At 46.0% G+C, this 26635-nt stretch overlaps 1 protein-coding gene across 1 annotated transcript in view; it reads left to right on the top strand.

The window, feature by feature from the left end:
* Positions 1-9583, top strand: part of MED10 (mediator complex subunit 10) — a 30293-nt gene extending 20710 nt beyond the window's left edge. The window contains exon 4 of the mRNA XM_040353520.1: positions 9089-9583. Coding sequence (XP_040209454.1) covers positions 9089-9187 — 99 coding nt within the window. The 3' untranslated portion in view covers positions 9188-9583. The remainder of the gene's footprint in view (positions 1-9088) is intronic.
* The last annotated feature ends 17052 nt before the right edge of the window (positions 9584-26635 follow it).

The following is a 26635-nucleotide window of genomic DNA, read 5'->3' as shown; positions in this document are numbered from 1 at the left end:
GTTGCACTCGCCAGGGCACTTGGGCAGCGGCAGAGAAGCAGTTGCCCATCAATATCTTGGAGCTCAGAGCTGCTCGACTAGCCCTCAGAGCTTGGACGTCCAAACTACAGGGGTTCCCAGTGAGAATACAATCGGACAATGCCACGGCGCAAGGGATCCCAGGGCCTGCGGAACCGATGCGTTAGTTTGCCCTTGGCATCAGTTCAAACTTCTTTATGCATTTCCCCCGCTCCAGTTACTACCCCGCCTGCTGCGCAGGATCAGGGTGGAGCACATACCAGTCATTCTGGTAGCTCCAGCATGGCCCAGAAGGGCATGGTATTCACTAATCCTAAAGATGGTAGTGGGAGACCCTTGGACTCTTCCTCTACGGCCAGACCTGCTATCGCAAGGCCCGATCCTCCACCCTGCCTTACGGCATCTAAATTTGACGGCCTGGAAGCTGAATCCCTGATTCTCAGGGGTAGAGGTCTGTCTCGGAAAGTAATCTCTACCCTAATCAGAGCCAGGAAACCGGTCTCTAGGGTGATTTATTACAGGGTCTGGAAGGCCTATGTAGGCTGGTGTGAGTCCAAGCTATGGCTTTCTCGTAAGTTTACCATCGATAGAGTATTAAGTTTTCTCCAGCTAGGAGTGGATAGAGGACTGGCATTAAGCACAATCAAAGGACAGATTTCAGCTTTGTCAGTATGGTTTCAGCGGCCGCTGGCCACCCACTCGCTGGTTAAGACCTTCATGCAAGGGGTCTTGCGTATTAATCCTCCAGTTAAATCCCCGCTTTGTCAATGGGATTTAAATCTTGTTCTGTCAAGTTTACAGAAACAACCTTTTGAGCCGTTGGCTGAAATTCCTTTGGTTTTACTGACAAGGAAGTTAGTATTTTTGGTCGCCATGGTTTCCGCCAGAAGAGTATCGGAACTGGCAGCCTTATCCTGTAAGGAACCATATCTTATTTTACATAAGGACAAGGTCGTTCTCCGCCCTCATCCTTCCTTCCTACCAAAGGTTATATCCAGTTTTCATCTAAACCAGGATTTGGTATTACCATCCTTCTTTCCTAAACCTACTTCCAGAAGGGAAGGGTTTCTGCATACCTTGGATATTGTCAGGGCCATGAAGGCCTATCTTAAAGCTACAGAGAAGATCCGGAAAACAGATGTGGTGTTCATTTTACCGGAGGGGCCCAAGAAGGGGCAGGCAGCTGCAAAATCCACCATCTCGAGTTGGATTAAACGGTTAATCACACAGGCCTACGGCTTGAAGGGGTTGCCTCCTCCGTTATCATTAAGGGCTCATTCTACTAGGGCCATGGGCGCTTCCTGGGCAGCACACCACCAGATCTCTATGGCTCAAGTTTGCAAGGCGGCAACCTGGTCTTCTGTCCACACGTTTACAAAATTCTACCAGTTGAACGTAAGAAGGAATACTGATACAGCCTTTGGGCAGGCAGTGCTGCAGGCTGCAGTTTGAGACCCTCGGATTCCGGGGGCTCCCTTTTTGAGTAAAATTTAAAATAATTTTTTCTCAACTAAGTTGGATTTATTATGATTTGAGTATCTCTAAATTAAATCCTTTTGTCTTGGGAAGATGTTCTCCCTCCCCTCATTGTAAGCATTGCTTTGGGACATCCCACATAGTAATGAATATGCCGCTCTGTGTCCTGTGATGTACGAGAAAGAAAAAGGGATTTTTAATACAGCTTACCTGTAAAATCCTTTTCTTGGAGTACATCACGGGACACAGAGCTCCCACCCCTCTTATGGGAACCATTTTGGGAGGCATACTGCTTGCTACAAAACTGAGGTACTCCTCCTATGGGAGGGGGTTATATAGGGAGGGGCACTTCCTGTTTGAGATTGCCAGTGTCCATCACCTGAAGGTACTCCATATAACCCACATAGTAATGAATATGCCGCTCTGTGTCCCGTGATGTACTCCAAGAAAAGGATTTTACAGGTAAGCTGTATTAAAAATCCCTTTTTTTTTTTTCCTACCTTTTTTATTTTGCAGTATGCAGTGCTGTCACATGACTTAAATTCTACTTCCTTCTGAGAGTAAAATCAGCAAGTGTGTGTGATTCCTGAAAGCTAGTGACATCACTTCCTGGGAGGCACACTGTTCCTGTGTAGCCAGTGGGCATATACAGGATGGGAGGAGCTGATCATGGGTTCCCACCCAGTGTTCTCTCATTGTACATCCTAATTCATGAGAAAATGAAGAAATAAAAATTACGTCCACACAGGAGGGGGTGGGAGGTGGACACGGGGGGGCACCTGTTCCCATCTATGCGACTTTGATAATCGGCAACTTTGAAAGTACCTACAAGGCTTTGATGCAAATTTTGATCCAGAGTGTAAAGTTGGATCAAAGCTCCACTTTCGCATTAAAGTCACACTCTAAACCGTGAAACTTTGTGGTCACAATAGTGGTAACGTGACTTGTCATGCGTCTGTGTCTAAAGTCGCATGACAACTCGCATCCCATTGATTTTTTTATTTTTTTTTCAATTGTACCTGTTCCCATCTGTGCGACTTTGAAAAGGTACCTGCAATGCTCTGATGCAACTTTGATCCAGAGAGCGTAAAGTTGGATCAAAGTCTCACTCTAAATTGTGCAACTTTGTGGTTGCAATAGTGGAAACGTGTCATGCGACTATGTGTCCAAAGTCGCATGCCATGTCACAGCCCATTTATTTTAATGGTACCCATTCCCATCTATGCGACTTTAAAAAAGATACAACTGCAATGCTTTTATGCGACTTTGATCCAGAGAGTGTAAAGTTGGATCAAAGCTGCACTCAGTCGCACTCTAAATCATGCAACTTTCTGGTTGCAATAGTGGAAACATAGAATAAGGCTCCACTGGTATGAATTGTCATGCGACTTTGGACACAGTCACATGACAAGTGACAGCCCATTGATTTCAATGGCAACCGTTCCCATCTATGCAACTTTGATAATCGGCAACTTTGAAAAGGTACCTGCAATGCTTTGATGCGACTTTGATCCAGAGTGTAAAGTTGGATCAAAGTCACACTCTAGCCTTGGGCTACGTCTCCACTAGTACGACTCCAAAGCTGTGCGATTTATAGTGTGACTTGGAGTGCAGCTTTGATCTAACTTTACACTCTGGATCAAAGTAGTGCAGACACCTTTTCAAAGTTGCATAGATGGGAACGTTTGTCATTGAAATCAATGAGCTGTGAGTTGAAATGCGACACTGTGTCCAAAATCGCGTGACAAGTTGCACTAGTGGAAACTGAGACTTTAACTAATTTTAAATCCCAAGCAGGAGTCACAATCTTTATTGAAAGACTACAGGCTTGTATACAGTAAAAGAGGAGGTGCATACATATCCTGCTCATATTACTCTAAAAATACACCTGTGGCCAGACCTAATCAACATGAGCTTATTAACTAACACCTTTAAGCAGCCAAGATGACTCGGAGGCATGACCTTTAGGCTAGACTTGCCGTCTGGTAGCTCAGAAGACACAATCAATATCACAAATCAACACAGAACCCTTAGAAGTTATCCTAGACTCATTTACATTATAACAGACACAGATAGACAGGTGGCTGGAGTTGAACACATCGGCCTCTTTTTTAATTAGATTGTTGAGTTCAGAATCAAACAAATCAAGAATAGTCTTTACATATATCCTGGGAGATATTGTGGATTAATATTGCTGTCCCATTTTAAAGAGGAAGTAAACCCAGCACCTCAAATGCTCCTTCTTAATAAATCCTGTCTGCTACAGCTTCCCTTAACATTCTGCATTCCTCTTTGCCCCTTCAGATGTTTCTTACTGTTTTTCCAGGTGGTTGTAAAATCTTGCTTCCTTATAGCAGCCCAGCGCCATCACCGCTACTGTCTTTTGAAGCTGCAGTGTAGATTACTTCCGACCTTCCTGTCCTTTTCTGCTGTTAATCTCGCATATGCTCAGTCATGTTGCAGCCAAGCCTCGTTTTCACTCGAGATTGCTATAGCAACCATCTCCTGCTTATCGAGGAACAGACAAGTGGGCAAATATTTCAGCGCTTGTTAACTGTGTAGGGCTGTTTTAACCCTGTATAATGCAGCTGATCTTCTTGCTCTTGGATGCTTTGTAATGTGCTGCTGTTTACACCCCCTTGTGATGTTGCTAGTCACATGGGGTGTTTCAGGAAGTAAATTACACTGTAATCTCGTGAGATCTCGGAACAGTGCCGTGGAGAGAAGATGCACATTTATGAATGGACTGACGGCACAATAAGCGTGCCGTTAATGAGGGGGAAATATGCGCATGCGGCCATGACATCATGAAAATTAACCTGACAGATTACAAGCAAACGGAGCAGGTTAGGATCAATCCATACAGAGCAATGTGTACAGTGCTTATTGATGATTACATCTGGGAAAACTTGTCAAGGAGGGTTTACAACCACTTTAAGTAGTCCAAAAAATATATTTTCTCAGTCACCCTATGCCCCTAATGGACATAGGGTGATTTGGACATGGGTGCATGTGGAGCTGAAGCAAGGGTATCCCATACTTTCTAAGGGATTCTGGGTTCCACAGGCCCTCGCGTTACATGTTAAAGATATTTTACATAGAATTAATAGAATAAAATACAAATTTTGACTGGACTTCACTATAACTTAGTATTTTGTTGCACAAATCACTTCAAACAATTGATTTCTGTAGCTCTCAGTGAGACTTCTAAGAGGTAGTTTAACTCGCTCTTCTTGAGCAAACTCTGGTTTAAAGGGTGCCTTCTCTAGACTGCACGTTTCAGCTCTTTCCATAGATGTTCACTTGGATTCAGATCAGCGCTTATTGATGCCTACTTCAAAATAGTCCAATCTTTGTTCCTGGGAATTCTTGAATGCTTTGAGCTGTGTGCGTTGGGTCCTTGTCCTGTTGGGAGGACCCATGGCCTGTGTCTGAGCCAGAGCTTTCTGAAGGTGGGCCATACATCTTACGCCAGAATTTCTTGATAGTCTTGAGATCACTTTGTGCTCTCTGCAGATTAAAGCCTCGTACACATGATCGGCTTTCCGTCGGACAAAGCGTAGAAACTTGTTCTGCATACAGACGGCAAAACCTTGTCAGCCAACAAATACAAAACTATGAGTTTTTTTCAGCTCTTTACCGCCACCCTTTGGGCAACTTCTGCTAATGTTGTGCTATGGTTACTATTGCTACTGAGCATGCGTGTTTTGTACTTTGGCTTTATCGACATCACACATTTGTTGTCGGACAATTTGAAAGCATGCTATCCAACATTTGATGTCGGAAAATCCGACGACGATTGTCTGATGAAGCATACAAATGGTCGGAATCCGATCGTGTACGAGGCTTTAGACACCCTGTGCCACAAGAGGCAGAGCAGCTCCAGAATATACCAAACCTCCACCTTGTTTCAAAATAAGTATGGAGTTCTTTTCTTTGAATTTGGCTATGCAATATGCATTTAACAAAATTCCAGTCTAGCTTCTACGGTTTTCTTTCATCTTTGGAGTTCTCCTTTTGGTTTTCATTTCAGTCCACTGTCACTCAAAAACTACAGATAGTTTAAACTAAGATGCACCTCGACCATGGAGTTCAGCTTTTATCTTTTTGGAAGTTTTCCTTAGACAGAGATCCATCATTTTCACTACCTATCTGTTACCTGGGCTCGAATTTTTGCTTTCAGCATAATCCAGCGTGGCTGTCTACACTCCCAACAATCTTAAATCTGTCTCGATATTTGCACCCATAGTCATAGAAAAATAAAGCCGTTTGGAGATGACTTATAGCCTTACTTTGACATGCTGATATATATAATTTTCTTTCTTTTTTCCTCAGACAACTCTCCTCTTTGCTTTCTCTGGTCCATGTTCAGTGTGGTGCACATGTTACCAAACTGCAGAGTGGTTACTTTTTGTCTTCGTTCAAATAGACAAACGAAGATCCAATTATTTATTTATCATCTATTCTAGGGTTGCCAACAAATTTGTCAATGCTCTTTTAGAATCTTTTTAGACTTGGCAATCCTTCTTTTTTTTTTTTTTTTTTTTGTGTGTGTTGTATAATCGTCTTTTAACCAAATCCTCTCCCAACACACAAAAAAAAACTTTAAAACAAAGTCCTTCTGCTAAACTGATCAGTTATGGTGGTCCCCCCTATCTGGAGAAGACACAATACTTGAAACCTGATGGGGGTTGGCTCAGCTCAGGATTCTAGTCTGCAGTCCTCTACCAGTCTGCAGTCCTCTACCAGTCTGCAGTCCTCTACCAGTCTGCAGTCCTCTACCAGTCTGCAGTCCTCTACCAGTCTGTGTCCTATCTCTCCAATCCCATTCCCCCATGGTGGGACTCTTGTCTCCTATAGTGTGTACATCAGGGCTTGACGATATCCGGGCGCCAGGTCGCAATTGCGACAAATTGTGACCTGGCGCCCGCCGGTAATTGAGGCCGCGGCCTCAGTTGCCGGTCGTCGCGGGCCCGGCGATCGCGCGGCGGGGGAGGTGGGTGCGCACGAAGGCACAGTCTTCAGATCTTAAAGGATCCGTGGGACTCTTCTATGAACTCTGATCTGTAGTTCTTTCCATAGATTTTCTATTGGATTCAAGTCGGGTGATTGGCTGGGCCATTCTAGCAACATTATTTTTTTCTTTTTTACAACAATTGAGGGTTTCTTTGGCTTTGAGATTGGGATCATTGTCTTGCTGAAATGTCCACCCTCATTTCATCTTCATCATTTTGGTGAACGGCAGCAGATTTTTATCAAGAATTTCTTGTCACATTTTTCCATTCATCCTTCCTTTAATGACCTGATGTTTTCCAGTACTGTATGCTGAAATACAGCCCCACCTCCAAACTCCACTGTTGGTATGGTGCTTTTAGGGTATTGTGCAGTGCCCTACGCCCTCCAAACATGGTGTGTATTATGGCATCCAAAGAGTTAAGTTTTGGTCTCAGCTGACCATACTATATTCTCCCAGTGTTTCACAGGCTTTTCTAAATGTTGTGCTACAAACTTTAAACAAGCTTCCACATGATTTTTATTCAGAAATGTAGCCCATGAGTTTGCATACAAGCTTTTTTTTTTTTTTAAACGATTGTACCTGCTAATTCCAGATCTTGGTCCTTGGCTCTAGGACAACTCTTCTGATAATAATTTCTTTCTCCTCCTGTCAGAAATTTTGCAAGGGGCTCGGGGTCATGGCCGGTTTATGGTGAAATGAGTTTCTTTCCACTTCAGGATTATGGACCCAACAGTGCTCACTGGAACAATCCAGAAATTTAGAAATCCTTCCGTAACCAATGCCACCAGAAGAGCTGCATGATTAATTGCGGAGAGAATTGCAATCTCGATTCTCCCTGCGGGATGACCCGCGATTCGTCTGTCACCGCTGGTTCCACGTAACCAGCGTGGAACGCAAATGGCAGATAAAGGAACTGACGTCAGCAATCGGAACTGACGTCGGTTATCAGAGATGCAGCGTGATGCGTGGGCGGTACCACCACACTTCTCGAAAAACCCGTCGATGCTGTCGGAGGTGCTGAAGGCGCCGCTTTGGATGGTAAGAGCCGTGTACTGCCTTTGGGTGTTTCCGCATCTCCTGCAATGTCACCCAGGATGTCTTGTGACCCCCAGCCAGGTGGCCCCCCCCCCCCCCCCCCGAGGGTTACAACCCTTCCTGTGTCACCCGACCCGCCCCAAACTTCACATCACACCAGCCACTGATAGAGGGACCCCCCCATATCTGTAATCCCATACTCTGATCCCCAAATCTGCAGTGCTGAGTATATGGGAAATACAAGCCTTCTATATCCATTCCTCATTACATAGCCTGCATGGGGAACTTTCTATCCAGGTACCCCCATACCAGATTATCCCAAATACACCCCATATGGCTAAGACATCACCTTCACATGCTTTATTCACTTCAATGCCTGAGGTACTTTGACCCTTAGTGTTCTGTCCATGTACCCCAATGTCCAAATCTTATCTAGAAAAATACACATTTACCCCCATTTGTGTAATGCAACTATTCTAATCATGCTAAAGCAGAACCTTTCTGACACTTATTAGCTTGTCCATGTTCCCTGATCCCAGAATATCCCAAATCTTTACAAGAAACATGCATGTACTCCCATATGTTGAATACAACACCCCCCCCCCCTTTAAAACCTTCAATTGGCATTGCCAGAATCGTGCAGCTCTAGCCACCAGTACGTTTTGCAACCATAAGGTTGCAAAGATCTTGAGAGCTCATTTAAAAAAATAAAATAAAATTGTTTTACTGCCTTTTTTTTTTTTTAATAGGCCATCAGTTGAGACTGAACCAGCTGATATTAATTTGCACTGACAAGAGGCAGGATTGCTTTCTAATTACTGATTTCCGCTGGTGTCTTGGCTTTTCATGTTGTGGTTGTTTTTTTTGGTCATTTAATTTCTGAACTCCATTTGTTTTTGGTTTCTTTGTATGTATGGGTTGCTACCGACGTGGTGAAAATGGTGGCGTGTTCAAAACTGTATGTGTGTTACAAGATCCCCTGTCTACATGAGCCCTTAAAGTGAAGTTCCACCCAAAAATGTAATTTCCGCTTATCCATCAACTCCCCAGGCCCCCCCTCCCGGTGTGACATTTGAGATCTTTTCAGGGGGGAAGGGGGAGCAGATACCTGTTTAAAACAGGTGTTTGCTCCCATTTCTGGCAATTGATTGCCGAAAAATCTGCAGTGATCTACTACGCCATGTCTGGCTCACCCCCCAATGTCTTCTGGGAGACACACAGGTCCCAGAAGACAGCAGGGACCAGTTGGGACGTGCAGCGTGACTCGTGCTGATTCCCTTACTGAAGATGCCTCCACCCGGAGCCGAGGGATGGGTTGGCTTCGGGTGAGCACATATCTGGCGCCCTGGACAGGTAAGTGTCCTTATTTTAAAAGTCAGCAGCTACAATTTGTGTAGCTGCTGACTTTTTTTTATTTTTTTCCATAGCTCCTTGTACAGCATTTCAAAGTGGAAAGTGAATGGAAGTGGAAAGTGCCCTTTATATAGTTGATACATTTTACTGATAACCTCTGAGCTTATTCATTTCACTTCATTTTTGTAGAAATTCAAAAGCCTACTAATCCAAGAGCTCTCCAAAGTGTTTCCAGAAGACATGGCAAAATACAAGGCTGTCAGAGGCGAGGATCATCCATCATCTTAACATGCCAATCTGAAACCGGCAACATAATGAAGCCTTACTAAGAATATTTATATTATGGACCTTACTGTTGTAACTTGTGAGAAAATGCTAAGAACAGTTCTTGCGCATAACTGTAAATGGATACATGATCCACCAATGTTTCTCTGATCATTTTGTCTTCTCTAAGTAACGCTTAGATCCACAAAACTTGGCATCCATAAACCCTCTAATTGGCAACTGTAGTATATATGCCAGTTCTTTAAAAATGCAAATTGTCTCTCTTCCTGTGCTGCAATTTTTGTTTTAATATTGTTCTTTAATGTTTGTAGTGTTCGGTAATTTTGTGTTTCCTCCAGTGCCATTTTTGTACATTTTATATTTATGAAACTATCATCGGGTATTATGAATAAATATTATTTACAATATGACTTTTTGTTGTAAATGTTATGTTGTAGCATCTCTTGATATTACACTTGAATTCATACTATAGTATAGTAGGGTTCTGCTGCATGAGTTTTCAGCAAACATATTGAGTGTGTACCATAGTCCAAAGACAATTCGAAAAGTGAACATGAATCACAAATGGTTTTTTTTATTTATTTATTTTTTTTTTAAATTGGGGGCATAAATTGGAAAGGCAAACATTTTATGCAATGTCACATTTTTCATATTCGGAGAATCTCCTTTTCTTTTCTTTTTTTTTTTCTCCATGTTTTCTATGAAAGTCGAGCATAAAACCTACATTAGTATTCATGCAAAGGAAAAGCGATACCCACTGTGGATGAAAACGCTGCGCACCCCTGATAGAACTTGAAAAAAGGTACCCCTAGGGGCTTTGAGTTGCAGCAATAAGTAAAGATAATACAGATAGTGAAAATTTGTATAAAAGTATAACGTTTATTACAGTTTGAATGGTATCAAGTATAAAAAAAACTATCTGATAGGAATCAGGACATGAACTCCGAAAAGGACATATAGACAAAGGCTAATGCACGTAAAAAACGGCCAGTAACAGTACATCAAAGATAATTACTATGGACGCATGGCCCCAGCGCGTTTCAACCTTTTATATGATTGCGGTCTTCAGGGGGAACAAAGGTTTGTAACCATAAACTCTAGAATGGAATACATATATGTTGGACATTGTATACACGTTTTTGCAAACAACTATGTACAACTTTCACATGACATGTTAACATCGTTGCCAAGAAATACATACCAGAGTGACTATTGGAAACAAAGGACAGCAGTCAGCCAGCGACCGGCCACCAATGATCAACCCTTGAGGGTCCCGCCAGTTGAGAGTATGCTCAGATGGGGAAAAAAGAAAGACCACATTGTGGGGCGGACAAAGGATCACCCCCAGGCCTACAAGAGGCCCCAATGCGACCCCCACATCAGCGACGCCAGAGAACGGGGGGTGGTGGAAGGGGACAGGGAAGGGCCCAAAGGTTGGGGAGGGAAAAAAGGGACGAGGGGCCAACCAAAGGCCGGTAGGAGGGGAGAGACCGAGGGGCGTACAGCCAACCAGGAGCAAGGAGATTGGTCACTGACTGGATAAAGCCAAAAGTCCTGTAAAGAAATTATGAATAATAAGCAAAACAAAAATGTTTGCCTATGTATATTGATACAATTGTGATTAGAAACAATAGCCCAGGAAAAAAAATAAGTATTGTAAAGGGGGGGAAAAGGGTTCGATGATGCATGGAAACTGCAAAATGGAAATGTGTGAGTGTTAGGGATCGGTGCGTACCACAATATAATAGTGGTGATAAGTGTGCTGAACATTACTGAGACCTGCTAAGGTCTATAAAAGCGTGTGGGGGGGGGGGGGGAATGAATATGAAAATAAAAATGATGAATGTAAAACTAGAAATAAAAAGTGAGTGAAGGCACTGGTGATGACTATGATTGTAATGACATGTATTAACCAATATGTGAGGGAATGTTGAATATGTGAATGTGATAAATCAAAAACCAATGTGCACTAACTAGCCAGCTATACGCTGGGAGATAACTGAATGAGAACATTTTGTGTGTATGCAATGGAATGATCCTTAGCATCATCCAAGGAAGGAAAAAAGGAAAAGAAGTGCCAATGTATGTATTGTGAGTGCACAACAGGACATGACTTATCATGAAACGCGTCAGGCGGAACGAGCGGCTTGCTGACGTCATCACCCTAATCTGCTCGGTTTCTCATACGGACGAGTTTTCCTGTTTGCGTCCGGCCAGCGCAACAGGTTTAAGGCTGTTCTAATGCCGCGTACACACGGTCGTTTTTTGTGATGAAATAAAACAACGTTTTTAAACGTCATTTAAAATGATCGTGTGTGGGCTTCACATTGTTTTTTTGTCTTCTAAAAACGACCAAAGAAAATTCGAACATGCTTTAATTTTTTATGTCGTTTTTCAAAATGTTGTTTTTTGTGTCTCAAAAAATGATCGTGTGTGGGCCAAAACGACGTTTTAAACCCGCGCATGCTCAGAAGCAAGTTATGAGACGGGAGCTTAAATGGAACAGAGTGCCGTTATACGTAACTGCGCTTTGCTAGAGCATTTTCAGAAAACGATGGTGTGTGTGGGCAACATCGTTTTTTATGATGAAATTAGAAAAACCTCTTTTTTTCATGATGAAAAATGTCTATTTCATCACAAAGACCGTGTGAACGCGGCATTACACTTACGAAATGTGAGGTGTTTTTTTTTTTTTTTCTTTTTTTCTGTTTGTTTGTTTTATATTTTAATAAAATTCATTGGTTTTACACTATCGAGGCATCTGCTTTCTTTGCATGATACCATACCAATTGACGTTTATGCTGAGGAGTTTGTCGTACCATCACATTGTATCATCGCTATGGATGCAGTGTTCTGTCGTGTCTGCTGGGTTTAACACTTATGCTGGTTTTGGTACTACATCATAAGGGACCTTTGGCTCTGGTAAGCAGTTTCACTTACACTAGGGTGGTGGAATTCACTTAAAGTTGTGGATCTTGAGAAGAGAGCAGCTGTCATTTTGATCATCACTGGGTGGTTCCTCATATTGCAACCATGCCTTTTTTTCTTTTTTCCTTTTTTAATTCACTGTGTTTATATGTTATAGCCCATTGCAGGGCTCATAGTTCATGTTTTGTTCATAACAATCTATGATCCGTATTTGGTTTTTGCACATAGGTTTATACCATGGCCTATTTCATGATTTGTCAATTTCACGTTTGAGAATTTGTGTATTGTTTATGCAGACAGGCATTTTAATTTAATTCATGATTCTTCCACATTTATGGTCACCTTCTTCGTAAAGGTTTTCTTTGATATTAGCGCAACCATATATATTCTCGCTGGCGGATTTACCCTTCCAGGGAGAGAGGCTATTTGGAGCCTCGCTATGGATGACATTATTAAGAATGCCACTGGGGGTAAGAGCACGTTACTCCCACAATCCAGAAAAGGTAAGAAGCCACGCCGTAGGCCAGGGCCCTCCTTTTCTGCTCAGATGCAGTATTTTTGTCAGTCTGGGCCCGCAGGAAAGCGTTCCCAGGCTGGCAAGGGACCAGCTGAGGGACATAAGCGTCCCTGGATTTGCAAGCAAGACAAGACTGCGAACAAATCTGCGACGGCATAAAGTTTGCCCCTGCCTGACTCGGGTGGGGGGTCGCCTTCACGAGTTTGCAGCTCGATGGATCTCCCTGCTTCCCGTCCAGTGGGTTTGCGAAGTGGTTTCATCAGGGTACAAGATGGTTTCTTTCTTGTCCACCAAACAGATTCTTTCCCTCAAACCTTCATCTTCCGGCTTGTCGGAATGCCCTATTGGGGGCAGTGCAGGACCTGCTGAGGCGCAGGGTAATAGTACCTGTGCCGCTGCTGGACAGATTTCAGGGATTCTATTTCAATCTGTTTGTAGTCCCGAAAAAGGATGGATCTGTCCAAACCTGGATCTCAAGGCCCTCAACGTCTTTGTGAGGGTACGAAAATTCATGATGGAATCAGTTCGCTCTGTGGTCACTGCACTCCATCCGGGGGATTTTCTGGCATCCTTGGACATCAAGGACGCATACTTGCATGTCCCCATATAATCCAGGCATCAGAGGTTTCTGCGGTCGGACCACCACTACCAGTTTGTGGCTCTCCCTTTTGGCATTGCATCAGCACCAAGGGTTTTCACTAAGGCGCTCGCTCCAATTCTGGCCTTGCTGAGACGGCGAGGAATCGCTATTGTGGGCTACTTGGACGACCTCCTGCTCAGAGACGCTTCGGGCTCAGAATTGGAGTAGGATGTGGCAATCGCCAGTCAGACTCTTCAAGAGTTTGGTTGGGTGTTGAACCTACAAATGTCAGTGTTGGTGCCGGCTCAGCGCCTGGAGTACCTGGGCTTAATTCTGGACTCCTCAGAGGCGAGAGTTTTCCTCCCCTTGGAGAAGTTGCAAACTCTTCGGTCGGCGGTGAAGCTGTTGGCGTCCCGCAGGTGGTCGACACTGCGCTTCTGCATGAGATTCCTGGATCTCATGGTGGCCACCTTCGAGGCGGTACCGTATGCTCAATTCCACACTCGTGTCTTGCAGAAGGAAATCCTGTCCAAACGGGACAAGTTTCCGTTGTCCCTGGATTGTCAAATCCAGGCGAGTCAACTAGTCGGGGCTTCCCTGGTATGGTGGCTGAGATCTCTGGCCCTTCAGTCCAGGAAGTCGTTACTTTCTTTTTTGCTGAACGGTGATCACCTGACCGGCTGGGGGGTGTCTGGGGTGTTCAGTCAGCACAGGGTCGATGGATGCAGGAGGAATCCTGTCTGCTGATCAATGTGTTGGCACTTCGGGTGATCAGACTGTGCCTCTCCACATGGTTTCTGAGGCTTCAGGGATGTTCAGTCAGGATCCAGTTGGACAACGCCACGGCAGTGGCGTATGTCAACCATCAAGGAGGAACAAGAAGCTCGGCTGCAGCATTGGAGGTCGTTCACATCCTTCGGTGGGAAGAGCGGAGCGTGCCGGCCCTGATGGCTGTATACATTCCAGGCGTTGAAAACTGGCAAGCAGACTACCTAAGTCGCCAGATGTTGGACCAAGGAGAATGGTCACTACACCCAGATGTGTTTCAGCTACTTTGCCAGAGATGGGGCACGCCAGATGTGGATCTCCATGGAGAATGGTCACTACACCCAGATGTGTTTCAGCTACTTTGCCGGAGATGGGGCACGCCAGACGTGGATCTCCTGGCTTCTCGACTCAATCAGCCGGTATTGAGGTTTGTGGCCAGGTCCAAAGATCCCTGGCCGGATGCGTTGGTGGCTCCGTGGGAACAGTATCAGCTGGTCTATGCTTTCCCCTCGCTGAAGCTTCTTCCTCGTCTGCTTTGCATAGTGGAGACCAAGGGGAACCCGGTGATTCCCCAGTTTGGCCTTGGTACGCCGACCTTGTATGCCTGGTGGCGGATGTCCCTTGGCGACTGCCAATGCGGTAGGACCTTCTGTCGCAAGGTCCTATTCTTTTATCCTGCTTTAGTCGCTGGCTTTAACGGCATGTCTGTTGAAAGTCCGGTACTGAGGGACCAGGGGCTGTCTGACTTTGTAATTTCCACCATGCTGAGGGCACAGAAGTCATCTTCTCGAAAGCTCTATCATCGCACATGGAAGGCCTACATCTCAATGTGTGAGGAGATGGAGTGGCACCCACGGGCTTATTCGGTTTCCAGGATCCTGCTGTTTTTACAGCGTGGGGTGGATCAAAAACTTGCCTTAAGCACCATAAAGGGGCAGATTTCAGCCTTGGCTGTTTTCTTTCAACGACCCGTGGCGTAGAGCTGCACGATTCTGGCCAAAATGAGAATCACGATTTTTTTTGCTTAGAATGAAGATCACGATTCTTACGGCGTAAAATCTTTTACATTTATACAAAAAAAAATGTGCTAACTTTACTGGCTTTTTTTTTTTAATTCATTAGAAGTATTGTTTTCCAAAAAAAATGCATTTAAAAAGACTGCTGTGCAAATACAGTGCAACATAAAATATTACAGCAACCACCATTTTATTCTCTAGGGTCTCTACTAAAAATTATATAATGATTTTAACTTGAAAAGAGCTGTCAGAAAAAGGTTTGGTGTTTAAGTGGTTAAACGTTCCTAAATTACATACAGAAGTTTATTCCTTTGATGTACAAGTTATTGTGATACAATGTTTAGACTTGACTTTCCACTGATAAAGAATGTTTTCAAAACTTGGCAGGCTGCCCAGACTTGGCAGATTGCCCAGACTTTGACTTTTGGCTGAGAGCAGACAGGAAATTCTTTGCATACCAAAGTGCAGAGAGAAAATTATTTTCATGTCAAAGATCGAGAAACCCTGTGTCAAGAATCGCAACGGGAAAAAGATTGCGATAACGATTCTTGACGATTAATCGTGCAGCTCTACAGTGGCGGCTCATCCACTGGTGAGAATGTCTTTGTCTTTTTCTTCTCTGAACTGAGCTGCAGGATGAGGGGTTATGACCAGAGGGCCCGCCCCCTGGCCGGTGCTGTTCGACTTTGCTGTGTTACATGTTTTTTTTAACTGTTTAACATGTCTGCCTAGTCCTCTCCTGATAGATGAAACATAACCCTACTGTCAAGAATATTTGAAGCTGTGTCTGTCCATGAACTTCGGAGAAAAGGATTTTACGATGAGTACAAAAATCCCATTTTCTCTGCATCAGGGAGGATCCTCAAACTACAGCCCTCCAGCTGTTGCGGAACAAGAAACTAGGATAGAGAGAGCTAAAAGGGAAAGAAAGGAGAACAAGAGTGGTACATCCTAAAATGTACCATAAGGGGTTTTAATACTGTACGAGTGGAAGGGACTGCAAATTACTTGTCTTGGGTGCTGACAACCCACAATACGAAAATGTTACTGTTAGGGGTCCCCACAACTTGGGAAATTTTATCAAGGGGTCACGGCACTAGAAAGGTTGAGAACCACTGATCTAGGAATACAAAAATATATGTTATACATCCATTGAATATTGAGGAACACAATGGCAAAAGTAAGGAAAAGAGGGAAGATCATCAACTTGCTGTCTGAATACTCACTTGCCCATTAGAGAAGTGTGCAGCCCAATACGCACGGCAAGGTACCAAAGGGCTATCAGGGTAATAAGGTGCTGGAAAGAGAGCTTCAGGGAGAATCAGATTAAAGAGGGCTTGGATGCAGGGCCACATGTTTATACCAGGACCAGATTGGCATCACTGCGGGGAAAAAGGAAGCATTGAAAGTAAATCTTATTCTAATGCATGTACAGTCGGGTCCATAAATATTGGGACAGCGACACACAATTCTAATCTTTTTTTACTCTTTATACCCCCACAATGGATTTGAAATGAAACAAACAATATGTGCGTTAACTGCAGACTAATTTGAGGGTATTTACATTCAAATCAGGTGAACGGTGTAGGAATTGCAACAGTTTGTATATGTGCCTCCCACTTTTTAAGGGACCAAAAGTAATGGGACAGATTAACAATCACATATCAAACTTTCACTTTTTAATACTTGGTTGCAAATCCTTTGCAGTCAATTACAGCCTGAAGTCTGGAACGCATAGACCTCACCAGTAGGGATGAGCCGAACACCCCCGTTCGGTTCGCACCAGAACCTTTGAACGGACCGAACGTTCGCGTGAACATTTAGAACCCCATTAACGTCAATGGGACTCAAACGTTCAAATTCAAAACTGCTAATTTTAAAGCCTAATATGCAAGTTATTGTCGGAAAATGGGTTTGGGGACCCGGGTCTTGCACCATGTATCAATGGAAAAAAAAGTTTTAAAAATGGTCGTTTTTTTCTGGAGCAGCGATTTTAATGATACTTAAAGTGGAAAAAAAAGGAAAAATTACTTTAACCACTTCCATACCAGGCACTTACGCACCTTCCCGCCCAAGCCAATTTTCAGCTTTCAGCACTGTTGCACTTTGAATGGCAATTGCGCGGTCATGCTACACTGTACCCAAACAACATTGGCGTCCTTTTTTCCCCATAAATAGAGCTTTCTTTTGGTGGTATTTGATCACCTCTGCGGGTTTTTTTTTTTTGCGCAACAACTAAAAAAAGACTGAAAATTTTGAAAAAAAATTACGTTTTTATTTTTTTCTGTTAATTTTTTTGTAAATACGTTTTTCTCTTTCAATTACGGGCACTGATATGGCGGCACTGATGGGCACCGATGAGATGGCACTGATGGACATCGATGAGGTAGTACTGACGGGCACAGATTAAGTGGCACTGATTGGTGGCGCTGGTATGCAGCACTGATGGGCACTCATAGGTGGCACTGATGGGCACACATAGGCGGCACTGGGCACTCATGGGCGGCACAGATGGGCACTCATGGGCGGCACTTATGGGTGGCACTGATGGATACTTATGGGTGGCACAGATGGGCACTGGGCATGGATGGGCACTGTGGGGTGGCACTGATTTTCCCAGGGTGCCAGTCAGTGCCCATTTGTGGGCACTGATTGGCATCTTTTTTTTTTTTTTTTTTTAATGCTTTTTTTTTTTTTTTTTTTTTTGGCGGGCTTCCCTGGTGGTCCAGTGTGGCGATCCGAGGGGGGCTGCGCTGATAAACAATCAGCGCGAACCCCCCCGTCAGGAGAGCCGCTGATCGGCTCTCCTTTACTCGCGTCGGCTCTTCCTGTTTACATCGTGATCAGCCGTGATTGGACACGGCTGATCACGTGGTAAAGAGTCTCCGCCGGAGGCTCTTTACCGAGACCGGTGATGCAGGGTGTCAGACTGACACCCCGCATCAGCGATCGCCGCGCGCCCCGAAATCCTGCAGGACGTCCATGGACGTCCTGTCAGGATTTCACAACCACTTCCTGGACGTAAATCGGCCATAGGCCGGGCGGGAAGTGGTTAAATATCGTACCTGCTGGGTGTCTATAGTAGTTGCACGTGTTTAGAACTGTCCCTGCACAAAATGAGATTACTATAAGAAAAAGGTAATTTAAGACTGCTTGCGGCTTTAATGTAATGTTTGGTCCCTGCAATATGGATGAAAATCACTGAGAAAAATAGCATGGGTTTCCCCGCGCCCCCCCCCCAGGTCATTACAAGCTCCTTTGGCCCTATATACATTGAACAGCAGTATACAGGCGGTGCAAACAAGACAGGGACTGTAGGTTTGTTGTTAAGTAGAATCTGTTTGTAATTTTCAATTGGTACTTCTTTAAAGTGTAGCTCCAGCCATAAAATCTTTTTTTTAAGCTTTTCTGAAAACATAGAGAAGGGTTATCACCCCTGTAACATTTGTTTTGCTGTCTGTGTGCACATGTTCAGAAGATTGCACCTCATTTTCTGTCCCAATGACAAATGATTTTTTGAAAACAAGGATTGTGGTAAAGCATCAGTGGACAGGAGACACCTTTTACAGAAGAGAATTTTCCTTCCTAGGGGTAGATTTCCTCTCACTTCCTGTTGTCTCCTTCCGTTTGCAAGTCGGAGTCGTTTGTAAGTTAGATGTTTGAAAGTAGGAGCCTGCCGTACATACTCTGCATAAATTTGGGCCCTAGGTGTTGGTGTTGCCACAACACTGTAAGCCCTCACAGTTAGTCCTGGTGGGCGCTGGAACACCCTGCTGTGAAATATTAGGTCAAAAATTGTAATAACATGCCCCTGTTAAACAGGGGCAGAAAAACTGGGCCTTAGGCACTGGTGCTGCTGCCACAACACTGCAACCCCTCACAGATACTCTAGTTGGAGCGCAGCAATGAGCCCGCTGCAAAGCGTTGCATCAAAAATTGTAATTATACGCCCCTGTTAAACAGGGGCAGAAGAATTGGGCCTTAGCCACTGGTGGCGGTGCCCAGAACCAACAATGTTCTAACGAGCTATCAGCAAGATCATTGAGGAGGAAAAGGATATTCACTCAGCATAACAGGATAGTCACTCAGCATCAGCATAGAAGGGATCTGACATTTCAAAAAAAATTACTCAGTTACGTCAGCATCGGGTGCTTGGTAGCTGGTGGTGATCCAAGCCTGATTAATTTTTATGAAGGACAGTCGATCGACCGAGTCGGTGGAGAGGCGCACCCTGTGATCGATTACAAAGCCTCCAGCAGCACTGAATGTGCGTTCTGAAAGAACGCTGGATGCAGGACAAGCCAGTAGCTCAATTGCGTACTGTGCAAGCTCTGGCCAGTGATCCATCCTCAAGACCCAGTACGCCAGAGGATTTTCGGTGGGAAATGTGTCTAAGTCTGATCTTGCCCCTAGGTATTCCCGCAACATGTAAAACAGACGCTGGCGATGGTTGCTGGAACCGGTCATACCTTGGGGCTGCGGACTAAAAAATTGAACGCATCGGTCAGACAGCCACCTTCTCCACCGCTCCTTCTGTGACTGACCGAAGCCTCAGCAACACGTTGTCCAGGACCAGAATTTTGTAACCCCCCCAGTCTCTGGGAACGCGTTGCACAGACCTTTCTGCAAGGCCTCCCGAAGATGTTTCATCTTCTGCTCCCTCTGCTCTGGCAAGATAAGGTCCGCAACCTTATTCTTGTAACGTGGATCAAGGAGAGTTGCCAGCCAGTAATGATCCCTCTCCTTGATATCAAGAATACGAGGATCCTTCCGCAGGCTTTGCAGGCTCAGGAAAACCATGCAGTGTAGGTTTGCTGAGGCATTCGGTGTGGAGTCCTCTGGGTCACTGAGGACGACATGATCCGCAGCCACCTTCATCCCAGCCATGTACAAGTCCTTGGGTTCCTTGGGACTGTAATTGATCCCTTGAAGACTGCTGCTGATGCTGAGTGCTAGGCTCCACCTCCATGCTGACACAATCCTCCTCCTCCTCCTCGTCCTGTGTGATAGGCGGGCAAGCAGGAACACTGTCTGAATAAAGGGGGCCTTGAGAGGTAAGGAAATCCTACTCTTCCTCCCTCTGTTCTGCCTCAAGGGCCCTGTCCATTATTCCACGCAGCGTGTGCTCCAACATGTGAATAAGAGGGACAGTCTCACTGATGCAGGCACTGTCACTGCTCACCATCCTCGTGGCCTCCTACAGGGAGTGCAGAATTATTAGGCAAGTTGTATTTTTGAGGATTAATTTTATTATTGAACAACAACCATGTTCTCAATGAACCCAAAAAACTCATTAATATCAAAGCTGAATATTTTTGGAAGTTTTTTTTTTTAGTTTGTTTTTAGTTTTAGCTATTTTAGGGGGATATCTGTGTGTGCAGGTGACTATTACTGTGCATAATTATTAGGCAACTTAACACAAAAAAAATATATACCCATTTCAATTATTTATTTTTACCAGTGAAACCAATATAACATCTCAACATTCACAAATATACATTTCTGACATTCAAAAACAAAACAAAAACAAATCAGTGACCAATATAGCCACCTTTCTTTGCAAGGACACTCAAAAGCCTGCCATCCATGGATTCTGTCAGTGTTTTGATCTGTTCACCATCAACATTTCGTGCAGCGGCAACCACAGCCTCCCAGACACTGTTCAGAGAGGTGTACTGTTTTCCCTCCTTGTAAATCTCACATTTGACGATGGACCACAGGTTCTCAATGGGGTTCAGATCAGGTGAACAAGGAGGCCATGTCATTAGTTTTTCTTCTTTTATACCCTTTATTGCCAGCCACGCTGTGGAGTACCTGGACGCGTGTGCTGGAGCATTGTCCTGCATGAAAATCATGTTTTTCTTGAAGGATGCAGACTTCTTCCTGTACCACTGCTTGAAGAAGGTGTCTTCCAGAAACTGGCAGTAGGACTGGGAGTTGATTTTGACTCCATCCTCAACCCGAAAAGGCCCCACAAGCTCATCTTTGATGATACCAGCCCAAACCAGTACTCCACCTCCACCTTGCTGGCGTCTGAGTCGGACTGGAGCTCTCTGCCCTTTACCAATCCAGCCACGGGCCCATCCATCTGGCCCATCAAGACTCACTCTCATTTCATCAGTCCATAAAACCTTAGAAAAATCAGTCTTGAGATATTTCTTGGCCCAGTCTTGACGTTGCAGCTTGTGTGTCTTTTTCAGTGGTGGTCGTCTTTCAGCCTTTCTTACCTTGGCCATGTCTCTGAGTATTGCACACCTTGTGCTTTTGGGCACTCCAGTGATGTTGCAGCTCTGAAATATGGCCAAACTGGTGGCAAGTGGCATCTTGGCAGCTGCACGCTTGACTTTTCTCAGTTCATGGGCAGTTATTTTGCGCCTTGGTTTTTCCACACGCTTCTTGCGACCCTGTTGACTATTTTGAATGAAACGCTTGATTGTTTGATGATCACACTTCAGAAGCTTTGCAATTTTAAGAGTGCTGCATCCCTCTGCAAGATATCTCACTATTTTTGACTTTTCTGAGCCTGTCAAGTCCTTCTTTTGACCCATTTTGCCAAAGGAAAGGAAGTTGACTAATAATTATGCACACCTGATATAGGGTGTTGATGTCATTAGACCACACACCTTCTCATTACAGAGATGCACATCACCTAATATGCTTAATTGGTAGTAGGCTTTCGAGCCTATACAGCTTGGAGTAAGACAACATGCATAAAGAGGATGATGTGGTCAAAATACCCATTTGCCTAATAATTCTGCACTCCCTGTAGAATGGTGACAGGACAGTGCATGCACCCCTGATCAAGGCCCACTGGCGTGGGAAAAAAACAAGCTCCCCTGACCCAGTTCTGCTGCCATATTGGCACAGATACTCATTGATGGCCCTCTGCTGCGTGTGCAGCCGCTGCAGCATGGCAAACGTAGAGTTCCACCTGGTGGGCATGTCACAGATTAGGCGGTTCTTGGGCAGGTTGTATTACCTTTGGAGGTCTGCCAGCCGAGCACTGGCATTATATGACCGGAAATGCACACAGACTTTCCTGGCCTGCTTCAGGACATCCTGTAAGCCCGGGTACCTGCCCAAGAACCGCTGCACCACCAAATTAAGGACATGAGCAAAACAGGGCACATGGGTCAGTTGTCCCCGTCGCAGGGCGGAGAGGAGGTTGGTGCCATTGTCGCAAACCACTATTCCTGGCTTAAGCTGGCGTGGCGTCAACCACCTCTGAGCCTGACCCTGCAGAGCTGACAGAACCTCTGCCCCAGTGTGGCTCCTGTCTCCTAAGCACACCAGCTCAAGCACCGTATGGCATCTCTGCCTGCGTACCTGCGTAGCCCCTTGAATGCCTACGGAGCACCGCTGGTTCCGAGGACACATCAGCACAGGAAGAGGCCACAGAGGAAGAAGAGGAGGGGGTGGAAGAGAGAGGTGTGTCACAACCAGTAGTAGCATTTTGGAGGCCTGGTGGCGGAACAACCTCCAACACTACTGTACCTTGTCCTGAGTCCTTCCCAGCTGCCAGCAGAGTCACCCAATGTGCAGTGAAAGATAGGTAACGTCCCTGTCCATGCCTGCTGGACCATGAGTCAGCGGTAATATGCACCTTATCACTGACCGCCCTATCCAGCGAGGCATGGACATTGCCTTCCACATGGTGGTAGAGAGCCAGAATCGCCTTCCGTGAGAGAAAGTGGCGTTTGGGAACTTGCCACTGAGGTACCGCACATTCCACAAACTCACGGAAGGGGGCAGAATCTACCAACTGAAAAGGCAGCAGTTAAAGTGCTAGCAATTTAGCTAAGCTAGTATTGAACCGCTGGGCATGTGGATGGCTGGGAGAGAACTTCTTTCGGCGCTGCAGCAGCTGGGGCAGGGAAATTTGCCTGGTACAATCTGCCATCGGTGTACCGATAGTAGATTGCCCGTATGTACTAGGCTGTGACACACCTAATTCTACACCTTCAGTCCTATCAGCGCAGGCTTCAGAGAGGACTGAGGGTATAGTGGGGTTGGAGATCCCAGCTGATAAGGGGCAAGGGGAGGTCTGCTTTGTTCTTTGGTGTGGGTCTTTGAGGTACGCTTGCCAACGAACTGCATGGCAGGTTGACATATGTCTGGTTAAGCATGTGGTGCCCAAGCTGGTGATGTTTTGGCCACGCAAGATACGCTTGAGACATATGTTGCAAATAGCAGCGGTGCGATCTGATGCACTCGTCTCAAAAAAGGTCCACACCAAAGAACTTTTGGAATAACGCTGAGACACAGCAGCGCCCTGCACATGCGTAGCTCTGCGTTGTGATGCAGTCGGTGTGCTGCCCTTAAGCTGTCCCCTGGAGGGCATCCTGCCTCGTTGGAGATGTTGCTGTGCCTCCTCCTCCTCTCTCCTATCAGGCACCCACGTAGAGTCAGTGACCTCATCATCCCCTCCCTCCTCATCACTGTAGAAAACCTGGCAGTATGCTGCAGCTGGGGGAACATGACTGCCAGATTGCTGTCCTTCTTGGGCACCCCCTCTCTCTGGGCTCACGTTACTGCCTTACTCTAGCTGTGTACCATCATCGGAGCCTTCAAAACGCTGCACATCCTCATGCAGCATGTACCCAACACTGTGGTCAAACAGTTCGGGGGACTACTCAGGAGGACATGGGGGGGCTAGGGAAGGAGTGAGTGATGCCATTGAGGGAAGAGGACGCCTTGGCAGCTACTTTGCCAGACAAAGTACCCTGAGCCTGGGTGAGAGAGGATGAGGACGGCTTGGTCATTCACTCTACCAAGTCTTCGGCATGTTGCGGCTCTACACGGCCAGCTGCCGAAAACAAGAACGAGCGTGTCCAACAGCCATGTGCTGATGAGGATGCACCGTGTCCACAACCAGCACTATTGCCTCTAGATGCAGAGCCTGCTTGCCCTCGTGACTCTCTGCCTCTCCTTGTTGTCCTTCCAGACATACTAATGGCCTGCAGAGGACAAAGGCAGTACACACACCTCGTAGCTTTAGGTGCAAACTGCAGAGGACATGGCCAGTACACACCAAGTAGCTTTATGTGCAAACTACAGAGCAAACGTGCAGTTCACACCAAGTAGCTTTAGGTGCAAACTACAGAGCACACATGCAGTACACACACGTGCAGTACACACCAAGTAGCTTTAGGTGCAAACAACAGAGCACACGTGCAGTACACACCAAGTAGCTTTAGGTGCAAACTACAGAGGACACGGGCAGTAGCTTTAGGTGCAAACTACAGAGCACACGGGCAGTACTCACCAAGTAGCTTTAGGTGCAAACTACAGAGCACACATGCAGTACACACCAAGTAACTTTAGGTGCAAACTACAGAGCACACAGGCAGTACACACCAAGTAGCTTTAGGTGCCAACTACAGAGCACACGTGCAGTACACACCAAGTAGCTTTAGGTGCAAACTACAGAGCACACGTGCAGTACACACCAAGTAGCTTTAGGTGCAAACTACAGAGGATATGGCCAGTTCACACCAAGTAGCTTTAGGTGGAAACTACAGAGCACACATGCAGTACACACACGTGCAGTACACACCAAGTAGCTTTAGGTGCAAACTACAGAGGACACAGGCAATACACCACTTGAGAATACTGCAGCTAGCACAATCAACTGCCTGCCAGTAAATTAGGAAGAACTGATCTAGCTAAACTATACAATATATATAAATATATTCCGGCCCCAGTGGACATTCTATCCGGACTGCAGCCCCGCCAAGTAGTTTCCTGTGTGTCCTCTGTCACCGGCTTGCACGCCCGCCTGCCTGTCTGCCGCTGCGGATGCCGCTATATACACAGCATGGCAGGCGCGGCAGGTCCGTGCCTTCTCTAACATCGCTGCACTCCCCCCTCCCCACACTGCCTGTCTTAATCTCACAGGACATGAAGCGACTGCTCTGGACAAAAGGCGGGACTTTCTTTCTCGTACATCACGGGACACAGAGCAGCATATTCATTACTATGTGGGTTATATGGAGTACCTTCAGGTGATGGACACTGGCAATCTCAAACAGGAAGTGCCCCTCCCTATATAACCCCCTCCCATAGGAGGAGTACCTCAGTTTTTTCGCCAGTGTCTTAGGTGTTGGTCATGGAATAGCTTTGCCTCCACATCCTTGGGATCAAGGCGGGCTATCCGGATCTGTCCAAGGGCCTCAGAGCTAAAGTGGACAGTACCCGGGCCCCAAACCGTGGGGTTTTGCCCATAATGCTTCTCTTTTTAGAGAGCTGGACCCTGGGCCCAGGACTTAGAACCTCTGCGGTACCTAAGGTAACCTGTTTGCCAGGGTGCTATATGGGCCCAGGACAGTGGGTTCCTTTTAGGACCCCAGGGCCTGAAGGTCTAGTACGCCACCCACGGAGATGGGGGAAGATTGGACCTCTTGCTGTGCAAAGTCCTGCGGCATGGAGCAGGTAAGAAAGGGGGGGACTGCGGGACTTGGTTCGTCGGCAGGCTCTCTAGGGGGGATCTTTGGGGGATGTGCCTGAGTATGCTCTTGCATTGGCAGTTTTGGGCCACTATGTCTATCAAAGAGACAGGATGGTCTATGTATGGGCTCCCATGTGTGATCTCCCTAAAATATGTGTTGCATTGTAATTGTCTGCTGGGCGCTGGGTTGGGAAAGGAGCTGTGTGTTGGCTATGCTTTCCCAGGACTGGGGGGTCAGTGACTCACCTGAGACCTTACCTGTCTGGGTGCCGTGCGGTGCTCGTCCTCCAGCATGTCAGGAACGCTTCCGGCGTGGCCCCCATCCTCCGCAACACGGGCGCGCCCGCGGGCGCGCGCCCTGTAATATAGGCGCAGGGTGATGATTCGTGCCGTTGTGGAGAAAGGGGGGCGGGACATCTAGTCTCATAAAAGGAAGGGGCGGCCCTTCCTCTATGCTGTGTAGCTCAGTTGCTTTCTGAGCTTGAAGGAGGAGGACGCAGAGCGGCTGCAGGGCGGCTGAGGGCACCCAGTGGCGCAAGGAAGTATTGCAGTTCTGGTGAACAGAACTAGCTGTGTGGTTACTAGCCTAAAAAATTCCTTATACAGCAGATGGATACTTGCAATTTTTTGAGGGAAGACAGCATGTTTTCATAAAAAAAGAAAGAAATAGGAAACATACTGGTCTTCCCGTTTTGGTTTTTGGACGTTAGTTGTTACTACCGTTCCCTAAACCGTACTATTCTTCCTCCTAGCTACAACAATCAAAGGTTGTAAGCAGGGGTACCTTGGTATTGTACCATGGCTTCCAAAGGTTCAGGATCAGGGGGTACAAAAGAAAGGGGCTCCCCTTCAGATTCTGATGGTTCAGGTCGGCCTATGCCGGTACTCTCCCCACAGGTTAATACACCATTGGGCACCTTGGTTGAGCCATTAGGGAGATCTGGTGCTGAGGCTACATCAGATCCACCCAACCCTGTGTTTATCACAGAGAGTATGCTAGCCACCTCCTTGGAGGGGCTAGAGAAAAGATTGGCGGCTATGATAGCCAAATCTACACCGGGAAAAAAGCGGACTAGGTCTCAGTCGCCTGAGTGTGGACCCTCAGATGCTGAGGTTCTCTCCCCGGGGGGATTTGAGTTGCAGGAAGATCATTTGGACCGGGACCAAATTGGTTCAGAGGTTGAGGGTTCGGCTA

Source organism: Rana temporaria, chromosome 5, assembly GCF_905171775.1.
Source record: "Rana temporaria chromosome 5, aRanTem1.1, whole genome shotgun sequence".
Taxonomy (NCBI): Eukaryota; Metazoa; Chordata; class Amphibia; order Anura; family Ranidae; genus Rana; species Rana temporaria.
The sequence above is the reverse complement of the archived record's forward strand: the minus strand, read 5'-3'. Positions and strand labels throughout refer to the sequence as shown.